Source organism: Macrotis lagotis, chromosome 4 (genome assembly GCF_037893015.1).
Source record: "Macrotis lagotis isolate mMagLag1 chromosome 4, bilby.v1.9.chrom.fasta, whole genome shotgun sequence".
Taxonomy (NCBI): Eukaryota; Metazoa; Chordata; class Mammalia; order Peramelemorphia; family Peramelidae; genus Macrotis; species Macrotis lagotis.
This window is the reverse complement of record NC_133661.1, coordinates 182,570,978-182,584,710: the sequence shown is the minus strand read 5'-3', so window position 1 is coordinate 182,584,710 and position 13,733 is coordinate 182,570,978. Positions and strand designations below refer to the sequence as shown.

General features: G+C 38.7%; 1 protein-coding gene across 2 annotated transcripts; it reads right to left on the bottom strand.

The window, feature by feature from the left end:
• Positions 1 to 5,179: 5,179 nt before the first annotated feature.
• Positions 5,180 to 12,777, bottom strand: HAUS4 (HAUS augmin like complex subunit 4). Of its 2 annotated transcripts, none has more exons than XM_074234888.1 (10): positions 12,589 to 12,777; positions 10,437 to 10,511; positions 9,261 to 9,403; positions 9,042 to 9,173; positions 8,636 to 8,770; positions 8,419 to 8,515; positions 7,560 to 7,705; positions 7,205 to 7,335; positions 6,234 to 6,302; positions 5,180 to 6,102 (listed from the first exon to the last, which is right to left on the bottom strand). In XM_074234888.1, exons 2-10 carry the CDS (start codon positions 10,489 to 10,491, stop codon positions 5,919 to 5,921), a joined length of 1,092 nt encoding a protein of 363 aa, XP_074090989.1. In that variant the 5' UTR covers positions 10,492 to 10,511; positions 12,589 to 12,777; the 3' UTR covers positions 5,180 to 5,918. The 2 variants fall into 2 exon arrangements, with proteins under 2 accessions (XP_074090989.1, XP_074090990.1); XM_074234889.1 differs by lacking the exon at positions 12,589 to 12,777 and adding an exon at positions 12,035 to 12,264.
• Positions 12,778 to 13,733: the final 956 nt, after the last annotated feature.

Below are 13,733 nucleotides of genomic sequence, written 5' to 3'. Positions count from 1 at the left end.
AATTCCCATATATTTTATAAATACAAGCTGAATTGGCTGGTGAGCACTGATTCATAGTACTTAGACAAGCTTTTAACTTTATAGTTCTCTGTAAATCAAATTTATCCATTGCATAGCAATTGGCAATTTTTCAGGATGCCGGGAACACTTCTAAAAGCAGTAAATAGTTTGCCAATCTATCAAAATAAAAAAACACAATTTTCCAGTAACAGTTGTAACAGATACCACAAGCTCAAAGAGAAAGACTGTTTAAATGTGTGAAAACTTGACTGACCTATAACCACATTTTAAGTTACTTTTGGCGAATTCTTCATACTTCGTATTGTTACTGGTATTTAGAAACATTGTGTTCCTGTTGTTGATACATTACTGATATTCAGTATTCCTGCCCAATTCCTTTAAATAAGTGACTTTTTAAAAAAAGTTCTTGGTTACAAAGACTCACAGAACACAAACAACCAGCATTGGAGGGCTCCAAGAAAATAAACAGTATTCTTTAAAAAAAAAAGCAAAAAACAAAAAACCCAGATGTGTGTGTATACACACACGCACATACACGCACACACACACACAAACACACACCTACATATATTCTCTCTTTCTGCAATCTAAGGATCACACCACTGAAATTATTTATGAGATCAGATTTTATGGCTCCTTATCTGCCAAAGACTCTTGGTAACACCTGAGACTAGAAGCCACATTGAGATCACTTAAAATGAGATTGTGGTTCAGTTCAATTTTCATTTGAAAACAAACATAAAATGATGCTGTTGTTTTCATGACAAAAAACTTCTATATGTCTCTCTATATTCAAAGGACCATATAAGTCTGTTTCAAAAAAATCTCACCTCTCTAGTCAGTGCTGTTATAAATAAAAAGTCAAATTACAAAAAGCAAATATACACATAGTCGATCCAGCTAGATTTTCTGCTTTTTGCACCACAGGTTAAAATACATTTTAAAAAGAATCAAAAAAACCTAAATCAAACCAAATAGCTTCAAAATAAGCTTACCTCCTTGAAAGGGAAAAGGGCTAAGACTAAACACATGACAATTATTTCAATTAAAGGAATATCAAACACATGTCCAGCATCTGCTGTTAAGTCACTTCCCTTATTTGTCCCATATTTCCTATCTAGTTTCTTGATAATGCAATGGTTTGAGATAAAACCCTCCATAGTTCTTTTGTGCTGAGAAACCAAAACCCCACTGATTTTTTCCTTATTAATTTTTCTTCTTTAAAAAAATTCTATTATATGAAAATACACTCTCTGTAAAGGAATATAAGGGAAAATTTAAATGGTGTTAAAAAACAGTAAATTTTTAAAATGGGTGACAGATTTTGCTATAAAATCAATTTTACCAACATCTACTAAAAACAGATGTATAGATATATGAAGAAAAACTGAGACTCAGAAATACTTGTCTAAAGCAAATAGCTGAAATGTGCCAAAATCAGGTCTTGAATGTGATTCCTTAACCCCAGTTTTCTCTTTACTGTGCTATGATCTTGTTTATATTTTGCATTGTACTGTTTCTCAAAATGAATAGGAAATTCCTAATCTTTGAGTTTTTCTTTTTCAAAGTCTAATTTCGGTCTCATCACACAAGCCTTACCCAAATATCCCACCTCTATTGACTGCCATTTATGAATATGTTGTTCTTATTGCCTATGTGTGGCAGAGGAAAACATACCACTCACCTATCATTTAGCCCATGCTATGTTATAATGCAATATGCCATATATTTACTCACAAAATAAATCCTTAGAAGATATCTTAATATCTCATATAAAGGTCTACTAAACGCTCAATAGTGTTTCACATATTCAACAAACATTTTTAGACACTAGGTGCAAGATACTGGGAAATACAAAGGTATAATCCCTGCCTTTAAGGAGTCTCTGCTATAGAATGGAAAATATAACAGGTATGTGCTTTGAAAGATCCATAAGATGCTTCAAAAGTTCAGTTGAGGAAATAATCAATTCCAGTTTGGTTATCAAAGAAAGCTTCCTGGAAGAGGCAACATCTAAGAGGAGTACTGAAACATTAAATAGAATTTGGGAAAATAAGATTTAGAGGAGGGGAAAGTATTCTAAATGGATGTAACAGCATGAGAAAAGGCAAAGATATGTACAAAAATAAAATACTGGAAGCAAATCACTGGGTCTAAGCATTGGGTTCATATATGGGACTAGTATGGAAGGAGGTTAGAAAGGTAGATTGAAACTAAATTATGGAAAGTCTTGAATACCAATTGAAAAATTGGAATTTTGAAGCCTCAACCAATTCACTTCAGCACTTCCTTTTTTTAAATATCCTTAGACAGGTTCTTAGGGAACTGAGCGGTTTAAGGATAACATAAGCCAGCAGGTGTCAGAAGCAGCATTCAAACTCAGGTCTTCCTATCTGAGGCTAATTCTCTATCCACTAAGGGACACTATGCTTCTTAAGTTCTGGACTTATTCAAAAGTCAGAGAGATTTATTTATGAGTATAAAAGTGAAAGAATCAAAGTTAATATTTTGGAAAGATTGTTTTAGCATTAGATTGTAATGGCAAAAAGCTTTCAGAATTACAGCATCCATAGGCATGAAGTGAGAAGTCTGAAGATGGTTAGCAAGCAGTGGAAATTAAAGAGCAAGATGTAAAATACAGCTTGAAAGAAAACGGAAATACATGGCAACTAACTGGATGGGAATAGATGGCATGAAGGAAAGGGAAGAGCGAATAAAGAAGACAAACCAAACAATTAAGTTACAAACATGGGTGGACTGGGGAAATGCTAAGACCATTAATAGAAACAAGTAAATCAAAAGAAGTTACCTTTTTGAGAAAGGAACCTGGAGAGGTGTTTGGTTTTAAACACCTTGAGACATGTCTTCAATGGGACAAGTAGAAGGAAATGTCCAACATAATTAAAAATTCAGAGCTACAGTTCAAGAAAGAGGTTAGATAAATTTGAATAATCTGTATACAGGTGATAACTGAGTAAGATTACTGAGAAAGTGTTGAGGACAGAATATTAGGGAAAAAACTACATTTGCGGGGAAAGGAGAAAGAAAATGATAAAAGATCTGAGTTCAGGAAGCCAAGCATAGGGAGGTTAGGAGATAACATCAAAAGATCATAGGATTTATAGCTTGAAGGACAGGACCTCAGAGATCTCCTAGTCCAGTGCCTTTACTTTACAAAGGTCAGTGCTGCAGGGACCAAGGAGACCAAGTGTCCTTTAGAAAAGGCTACTGAATTTGGCCAGTGATAATTTTCTAGGCAGTAATTTCAGTGGAACTTTGAGCATGGAAGGCACATTGAAGAGGACTAAGGAAGGTAGGGTAACAAATAGAGGAAGCAAGAATAGATTATTCTTGAGAAAAGTATGGACCAAAAAGATTAATTGTAATTATACAGTAACTCTATGATGATCTTTTGTTCTGTGGTCCCTAATTCTCTTTTCTCATATCTCTAATCCATCAATAGTTTTTGCAGAGAAATAATAGGAATAAAAATGTTTTGTTTGAAACATAGACACCCAACTCTATTCCCCAATTCCCCAAGTTTATTGATTAGCAGAACTGGAGGAATGTGTTCTTTCACTTTGACTCTGTGGTACTAATATTGACATATCTGATCAGAATTTTAGTTCATCTCAATGTTAACTTTTTTTTTTGCATTGTAACCATTGTACATATTTTTGGGGGAGGCAAGTAGGGTTAAGTGACTTGCCCAGTCACACTGCTGGTGTCTGAGGTTGAATTTAAATACATTGGTCTTTTGGATCTGCTTTCTTCCCTAGACATCATTTTGTATCCTTATTTCTCTGAATTCATATTTTTCAATCCATATGGCATCATAACATTCAATCACCTTCATATGCCATCATCCATTCCCCAAATGTCAGGTACATATTTCATTTCTGGTTTTATCACAAACCATGCTACTTTAAACACATGTGGGGCTTATGACCTCCTTGGGATAGTCCTTGTAGTTTACTCTCTGGAGTCAACATATAGTAAACACTTCAGTAATTTATCTATTGCAAATATCAATTGTTTTCCAGATCAGTTAAAACAATTCAAAGTACCCCTCAGCAGTAAACTATCATAGGAATATGGTTCATATTCTTAGTAAACACTCCACATCTGGTCAATGATATGATGTAGACAAACCACTGCAATGATAGGGGCCTTTAGTGATGTCTCTCAAGAGACTAAAAGGAATCTATTTCATTTGCTTCCTAAGCCTTTTGGAAATAAAAACGTGACTTCCCTATATTCCAGTTTGCCCGGCTGTCCTAGTCTGAAGCAAAAGGATTTAGATATGAATTCCAGTCCATCTAAGTTAACTTCATCAGACTTTCCCGATTTCCACTTGTGTCTTCAAATATCCAACTACCCCACTCAACCAAGAATACAAATGCTACTTTTCTACCAGGCATTATCTGTCTTCTCTAAAACCCTATTTAGAATTTACTTTCTTCATAAAGCCTTTTCCAAATCTATAAAACTCAGATCATTAATCTAGTACCTCATTCTTTCACGATTTATGTATAAAATCTGACGATTCACTTTTGTACTTTCTATATTTCTAAGTGTTTTTGAATTTTTTGAGTTGTTTTTTCTGTCTCCCAGTGATAGATTATAAACCCCATGAAGGCAGAAATTTTTATTATAAGTTAACAATATTCATATGTTATGAGTGCTTGATTGATAAATGTTGACTGTCATGGTGCACAGCTGAAACATTTTTGAGAGTTTCCATTTCTCTGACATTTTGTCTTTAATTCCCAGGACATTATATGTGATCTTGATTAAAAACCTTCCAACTTTATTTCCTTCCCATATTATTGTAAGAAGCCAGCCCATACTTTACCTTAGGTAGGAATTTGTGTTAGATGTAGTCTTCTGAATGAGAGTTCTCTTTACTGCTCCTATTCTTATTTTCTGGTTCCCAAAAAACAGATTCCTTTAGGAACCTGTTCTTTTGCTATTCTGGCCCAGTTCCTATCCCATATCTATTGTTTTGCCTCTCCAGACACAATCAGCAGTATACCCAATTTATATCACATAGGTCAGCAGCTTCTCCTTTTCCAGTAATTGGGTAGCACTTATAGACAGGAATTTTTTTTTTACAGAAATAGTTATAGAATGATAGGGAGTTCCATACTCATCTCAATTGTTCAGTTTCATAAAAGCAAATAATCTACTTTTATTTAGTTATACAATTTTCAGAATAAAGTAAACTTCAAGATTTCATTTAGAAAACAAGTTCTTCCTCCTACCATTAAATTTCTCTCTACATTTGTCAGAACATCTTTCTTATCAATATAGGACAAGTAGCCTTTTCAAAACTGTTCAACCTGTTAAAAAAATTGTTCTAAACCTATGATTTTACTCATGTAAGGAGGAAATTCAACCTACCAATGTAGGTGGTAAGCAATTATTTTGCAACCTACAGTCTTCTGAGATTTTTGAAAGCCTAAAGGACCTGGGAAACCACATAACAAGTATGTGTCAAAGTTAGACTTGAACCCAGGGAGTACCAACTCAAAAGCCAGGAGCTCTTTATTCACTATCTCGCCTCTTTTACATTTCAAAAGGAATTACTAATAGCACAAGAAACTATATCATTTTATTTAGGAAACAATTGGACAAAAGGCAGGATTGGTTTTCTTAGAGAGACCCTAAGATGTGCAGATCTATTCCTAGGGAGGATTTGAAGGTGGTCAGGTTATTTCAAGTACAGGACAGAAACTAGGAGAATGCCTAGTCCACCAGAGTTTTTACTGTATGAGTGTTGTCTCCTGACTGCCCCTTTTGAGAAGTGAGAAGGCAATAATTATATAGGAGAAACAGGACAGGAACAATACGTGCTGCTGAGGCAGAAGGATCCAAGTCCTTGGTTTCTACAAAACTCAATGGTAAGATTTATTAAATTCCTGAAGAGCCCAGCGCTTGTTTTCAGTTGCCTGCTTCAAATGCGTATACTCCTTCACCAGCTTGTCAAACTCCTCACCTAGTACCTCATAAGTGCTCAAGACTTGGCGTGACTTCTCCATGTCTTGCTCCTGTTGGCGAATGGCCCCCTCCAAACTATCCCTAATACAAGAAAGGAAAGAAAAAATGGAAGTGATATGGCAACTGAGAAAAGAGATACCAAATGGAAAAGGCAAGTCTAGAACATGGTAGGTCCTTAAAGTTGAATAGCATGCAAATCTTTTATCACCCACCTAATGAGGCGATGAACTTCTACCTTCTCTGCTGTGTAAGTGTCTGACAAAATCTGAAGCTCCTCCATTCTGAAGGAAAGAAAGTAACCAAGAAGATCAAAATAGGTGACAAAAGCCAATCTAGGAATACGACACACGATGCAAATAGCTCAACTGTCCATTGTTACTGTGTGAACTGAGCAGAAATAGCACATACAGTTTCACTCGTCTCCCACAAAATTTGTCTCCTGGTAAAGTACCCATTTGGAAAAAGAGTAAGGTTAATTTCTTTACTCAGTGAGTAGCTTTACTTAGGTACAACATAAAGAAACCAACTTTACTTAGTGAGTAGCTTTACTTAGAAGACCTCAAAAGAGTGAATCTAGGCACTACAAAAACTAATAAGGCTATCTGATAGTTGTTGAATGCTTACCATGTAGCTAGATACAGCAGAGGACAAAGGAAAGAAGAAAAAAGCTGATGTAAAATTAGAATTCTTTATGATTTACCCCTCCTTGGGATTTGCATGAACTGATGCTGAGTGAGATAAGCAGAGCCAGAAAAACACCATACACCCTAACAGTAACATGGGGGTGATGATCAACCTTGATGGACTCTGATCATTCCATCAGTGCAATGATCGGGAAAATTTGGGGCTGTCTGCAATGGAGAATACCATCTGTATCCAGAGAAAGAACTGTGGAGTTTGAACAAAGACGAAGGACTATTACCTTTAATTTAGAAAAAAAAACAAACTTATATCTTATTGTCTGATCTTGCTATCTCTTTAACTTTATGTTTCTTCCATAAGGATATGATTTATCTCTCACCACATTCAATTGGGATCAGCATATACCATGGAAACAATGTAAAGACTGGCAAATTGCCTTCTGTGGGGAGTGGGGGGAGGGAAGTAAGATAGGAGAAAAATTGTAAAACTCAAAATAAATAAAATAAAAAAAAATATACTCCTCCTTGATCTAAATGTTTACCTTAACTTCAGAATCATGGCACTACACTTGATCTCCAAGTACTGGGCATTTATCTGATCCAGCTCTGATTGTGTTTTTAGCCGGTGTTCCTGAAGAAGCCTCTGTAGCAGTGAAAGACAGCGAAGAAGCACCTGAGACACCAAAGTGGAAAAACAAATGATTGCTTAAGTTAGTGAAAAATAAAATGCAAGATGAAATCAGAACTGTTCCTCTGAAATTTGACCTTAAAACCATGGTCAAGTTGGAGGTAGAAATAAAGAAAAGAATCTCCCAAGCTGCTGTTAGACACAGACACACAGACACACAGACACACAGACACACACACACACACACACACACAAACAAACACATATACCTGAGAATAGGTGGAACTCTGTTTTTCAAGTAGCATTGTCTGTTCCTTTTGCTGTTTCTTGGCATTCTGGTTCTCTTGCTTCTCACTTGTCAGCACATCTGCCAACTGCCATATCTTTGCTATTTTCAATGTATCACAATCAGAATCTGAGAGGAGAAAAGAAAGTCAGAGAAAGAAGACTCTTAAGCATGCATTTTCCTATTCTTCATGGTCCTCCAAGGTCACTTATGGTGTCAGAATTTCAAGCACCTCATGATGGAGTCTCTTCTCCTGTCCTAGAGATCATTCCATAAGCTCTTCCTTCCAGGTTGTTTTCCATCCAGACTATAAGGTTACCTTTTGTTCACAGTTAACTCAAGATTCAGAGCTTGTGCCTGCCATCAACAATAAAATGCTCCCTTAGGGGCGGCTAGGTGGTGCAGTGGATAGAGCCTTGGAGTCAGGAGTACCTAAGTTCAAATCTGACCTCAGTCACTTAATAATTATCTAGCTGTGTGGCCTTGGGCAAGCCACTTAACCCCATTGCCTTGCAAAAAAAACAAAAAAATAAAAAAACCCCAATACAATACTCTCAAAAACAAACCTTAGGGGGTCTTTTTTGATCTTAACCTTCCCTTTCCATGTTACTATAGCTCTCTAGGAAAATAAATTATTCTGCAGAATGAGTTTCCTACTCTATACCTAAATGGACAAAGGAAAAACAGAATAATATATTCCTTATTCCAGTGAATAAAATGGAGAAACAGATAAAATAAGCACCAATTGTTTCTAACTTTCTAACTTTTGCCCGATTTCAAAAGAGGAACATGCCATCTTTTTTCCAAAGGATGGGGGGGAGGCCAGGAAGCACAGAGCTCACCTGAACTGGGATCGTGGTAGCAGAGCAGAGTGAAACACTTTTTCTTCAGTTGTTCCTCAATTTTTGGCTGCAGACACTCCCTCATTCTCACAAAATCCTACCAATTCAGAAACAAAGAGTCATGAATATGATATAAAATCTATGGATATTCACACAAAACATAATATAGAAGGGGAATCTTATTTGACTGTCAGCTTGAGCCTCACCCCCATCTGACCTCTGAAGGGGGCATCAGTTCTAGCAAGTCTGACTTCTTCAGACCCAGCAAAGGTGGCATCTCTTTTTTCTGGTTCGGATCCAAAAGTCGAGTCAGTTCAGTTACTAGTAACCTCTGTTCAAGGGATTCATGAAACTACAAAGAAATAGAAATTTTCCTCATTCATCAACTTCTTCAAGTTTGAGAACATGTTACCCACACTTCAGACAATCCTCATGGCTCCTTTTAAATTTTTTATTTTTAAATTTCTGGGACCTTCCACACCTCCCGAAAATTCCATGTTCCTTCCACTTCTCTTCTTTGATTCACTTCTCTCACTAATATCATCAAATAAAACTTACCTCGGCTTAATCACACATCCCTGGCAAATGTAACCTCACTTCATTTCTCTTAATTCAAATAATACCTTCTTATCTTCTGGGGTCATATTTGTGTCCTGTGTCTTCACGTAGTAGTCTACAAGCATTTCCTGTATAAGTCTCTGCAGAATCTCTGACCTTAGCCATGCTGCCTTTTGCAGCCGGACCTCCTTCCATGCCTGAAAAGAACAGACTTTGATAGGATGGAACCCTCTGACTATTGTGGCAATTCTTCCTTTTTCCATTCCTTTTCCCTCTACCCTTACCTCAGCTTGCTCTTCTGCAAGGGTGGTGCTTAAACCACTCTCATCCACGTATTGAGACAGGCTTAGTAGTAGCTTGCTAAAATGAGGGTTCTGCAAGAGGTCCTCTTCAGTCAGGTTACAAGGTGGCAGCTTTTTGCTGCATACTTAATGCATGCCAGGTAAGATAAGTAAAATAGGTATTTTTGGTTAAATTAAGACTTTGCCTTCTGAAATCTAGCACCATACTAACATGATTTAACAGACACTTCAGAAATCCTCACTTTTTTTTTAGAGAGGGAGAGGGAATGGGTATAAGTTTTAAAATTTTACTGGAATGACATTAACTAATACTTGAGGTAATAAGCCTAGGATGGTGCCAAGATACTAAAAGTGATTTATGTTAAAAGAAAAAGAAAAGAAAGCTATATAAAAGAATACTTAATAAAGGATTACAGGATGAATCATCAAAGGAAGAAAGTTAAAAGATCTTACAAAATGAAAATGAAATTTGGAATTATTCAAAATATTGAAAACAAGGTAATATTCAAAAGACTACTACATGACCCAAAATTCTTCTTCACACAGGAATAAATGGTATTCCTAGAGTATTTTAAAAGACAATATATTTATAGCTAAAAATGAAAGATAAATTTGTTGCCTTACTTTTTTACAATAACCAAAAAAAGTTGGATTACTAAATCCCTACTATGACGAATGAATTCATATTGACACTGCAGAACTTGGGTCTGCTATTACTCTATTTGTATCATGAAACTATATACAACAAGATACTGATATTTCAATTCTCTGGGTATTCAATATATTAGATGGCCATACATATAAAGAATGTGCCTGCTTTATGCTGGGACCTTCTGTTTTGCTCCTTTTCAACTAATACCTCCAGTATTTTCCTGAATGACAATATTCAGAGCCCCCTTGTGATAAAGAGAGTAGCTCAGAACAAGCTCTACTCCTAATTTTTAGTTAATTGGTTAAAGAAAGCTACAACCAATCCTTCTATGAATATCCTTTAATTCTCATGAATTCTAGTTTCCCCCTAATTACTATAAGCACTGAGATACTTTTGATATGAATGCTATAGTGTTAGAAAATGACAGTTCTTATGAGCATAGAAATCAAGAAGCTAGAAAAATATACCCTGAATGATCACAACCCTTTGCAAATGGTTAGCTTTACCTTGCTGGAGTAATTCCATACCCTCTCCAGGTAAGCAGAAATCTCCTGATGCCATCTCTTCTATGAGACTTCCACCTGTTAAAGAGACAGCAAACAAAGGGATGAAATGAGGGGCCCTTTAATACCTTCATCACATAAGTTTAGAATGAAGGTCAAGAAGATCAAGGTCCTTTTGGAAAAAAAGAAATAATACCTCATGCATCCTGGGGACCAAGCTCTTATTTAATTTTCTCTATAAGCCCACTAGCAAGTGACAAAATACTTTCCAGACCGAGTCCTTTAATTTTCCCATTTATTTTGAATGGCCTGGGGGGAAAAAATCCTTCTTGAAGAATATTCCCCACATTCTCATTAAGGTTTAAATAAGTCGAGTTCTGTTCCCCCCCACCCCCTATTTAGGGCTAAGTTAAACTGGAGATGTCCCTTCCTAGTTATTAGTGAAATGGGAAACGGAAAAAAAAAAAGAACCATCAAAGTCTGCTTCTTTTTCCAGTCAAATAACTTGGCTAAATTTCAAATTCCAAAACAGTCTTTTTCTGCTTTTCTTGCTATTCCTTTCATCCTGAGATCTGTAGGTACTTTCTGATCATTAACTCCAGAGTTGTCCTCTGGAGTGAAAAATCATTCCATACTTGAAAAATAACAACTGGTTTTCACATAACAGCATTAGTAAAGTGTACCTGGAGGAAAGAGAGAGACAACAAGACTGGCAGTGGGGTCAGGGCACCCACAGTAACAAAAAGGTATAGTTAATGCTGCTCAGACATGAGCTGTCAGCACTTTGACAGAACATCAAGTGCAAAGCTAACAATTACAGCAACACCAGACAGTTAAGATAGGCACAGCCTGGACTCAGGGATTTTTTTTCTTTACTAGTTATTTTCCATTCCTTTTATCTCTCCCCCACCTTTTGTTAAAAAATTAACTGTATTTAGTGTCTCACTAACACCCAGTAACAAGGTTATGATTTGGTACTACTTGATGTTCACAAAGTTTGGTTCATGTGGTATTCATTACTAATATAAAAATAGCTATTCATCTGTTTTGTAATATAGCTTAGAAGACCTAAATGAAGAGTAGAGATGCTAGGACTTAATTTTCAGCTTCGTTGTTCATTCTTTATGTAAAGTAAAGAGAAATGCTAATCTGCTTCATAATTTTTCTACCTCGGATGATTATTCTTGAAGTTAAATATTCATGAAGCCCTTTGGATAAAAGCTACAATATTAACAACTGATTTGCAAATGGCAATTTTTCTTGTTACATGTAATGGTTAATATTACAGTACTCTAAGGACTGAAATGAGAATTTTTGAAAATAGTCCTTCAAAACAGTTTTTTTTTTCCCTTTTGGTGACTTAACTTTTTGCTCACTCTAGGGCCCAGGCCTTTTCCATACCGCCCTACAAGCAGGGAAGGCTAAGAGCCCAGGCTCTGTATGCGCTCCGAAATAAGGCCTAATGCCAAGGCTCCTTCTTCCCCACGCCCAGTGTCCCCTTGGCCTGCCTCAGGCTCTGCGTGTCTGGGGTGGGCGATGGGGAGGGTACTACCTTTCTTTCCCTTAACTCAGCTCTGCAAACACCCCGGGCTTAAGGATACCTTCGCACCGGGATAAAGACGGCGCAGCTGCAGCCGCAGACAAGTGACGGGCTGCTACTTGGGGGGCGTCTTTCAAATTCCTAGCGCCGCCTTCGTGGGCTTTTTTTAAAGCTATTTCCCACGAGATGACCCTTTACAGGCCCCCCCCGGGATGACTCAAAATGCGCAGTGAGCATCCGACGGCCGCCTCGGCTGGGGCTCCGGGGATGCGTTTGGATGCCCGCGGGGCGCGCGCAGCCCGGGGGGGTGGGGGCGCGGTGCGCGCGCAGCTCCCAGCTCGGCGGGGGGAGGGGCGGCGGAGCCGCTGTGCGCGCGCAGCTCTCCCGCGCGCCCGGGCGCTCGGGGACGCCCTCCTCGGGGGCGCGCGCCCGACCCAAGGCCGGCGGGAAGGCGGTTACGTCCCTGCGCGCGCCGCTACGATTTCCCCACCCCCATCCTCCGCTCCCTCCGGGCATCCAGCCTACTTGCTGCCTGGAGGCAGGAGGATGGCAGGATGGACCCCGCGACGGTTTCCCGGCCCACGCCCCCCTCCCCTCCAGTGCTGCCAAACACACCTCAGAGGCAAAATCCCGCCGCCGCGCCGCTGAGGCCGGTTCTAGTAGGCGGCGGCTCCCCGAGGCCCCCCCCAAACCCTCCCGTGTCCCCCCGTGCCGGACCCCGAGCAGGGGTGGTAGAGCGGGCCGAGGGAAGGCCGGCCGCCACGGCCCTCCACCCATCAGGGCCCGAGCGGGGGGGAGGCGCAAGCTCCCCCCACCGAAGGCGGGAAATCCCGCAGGCCCCGCCCCCAGCCCTGGCCCCGCCCCCTCCGGGCGGCGCGCTTCGGGGAAGCTTCCGCGGCGCATTTTTTAAAGCCTTGAACTGGGGCGAAGCGCAGGCATTAAAGCAGATGAGGTGAGATCATCTGTGTGGGGGGTGGGGGAGGGAAGTAAAATTGGGGGAAAAATGATAAAACTCAAATAAAATCTTAAATCTAAAATAATCAAATCATCTGGTTTGTTTTACAGACCAAGAGCAACGAGTGTGGAATTTAGAGTCAGGCATTGCAGTCAAACCAAGTTTGGTATTTTCAAAAAAAAAAGTGTAGGGCCTTGGGAAAGTCATTTGGAATCTCAGTTTCCTCATCTGAAAAATCAGTAAAATTTATTAAGGATAAAAAAATCCTTTCCTCAACTTAAAATCTACATCAGGGAATTGGATTCTTAATGAGGTCCTTTCCAATTCTAAAATCTATGGTTCTATTCGAATTCCTTCATTTTAACGACGGGACAACTGAAACTTGGAAATTAAGTAGTCTGATTATGTGATAATAAACTTAGTAAGCAGCAGGGCTTGTGATAAACAGAGTTTAGGTAGAAGAGTCTAGGTTTTATCTCCCCACCTCCCACTTCTTCCCACCCACTCTCACTTTTCATTCTTCTGCTCCTCTCTCCTTTTCAATTTTAAACCATTTTATTTTTTCTTCAAAGTAGGTTGTAGTCAAGGAGTTGAATTTATTTTTCAGTTGCTGGAGAATACTTGTGACTGCCCTAACAAAAAATTAAAAAAAATCTCTACATATGAAAATAAACTGATAGCCTGAAGTGGTCTGGGGGGAGGGTCGTCTTTCCCTGAAGTTCTCTGTCATTGTATTTCGCTAGAGGTAACTGGTCTCTACTGCATCAGTGTCTGAATTACCTGGAGCAGGCAATCATTTTGATCT

Coding starts and splice junctions, on each gene's coding strand:
- HAUS4 (XM_074234888.1), bottom strand. CDS start 10,491: ATGGCATCAGGAGATTTCTGCTTACCTGGAGAGGGTATGGAATTACTC. Junction 6,303..7,204: donor GCCATGATTCTGAAGTTAAG/GTAAACATTTAG, acceptor TCTTTCCTTCAG/AATGGAGGAGCTTCAGATTT. Junction 6,103..6,233: donor GAAGTTCATCGCCTCATTAG/GTGGGTGATAAA, acceptor TTCTTGTATTAG/GGATAGTTTGGAGGGGGCCA.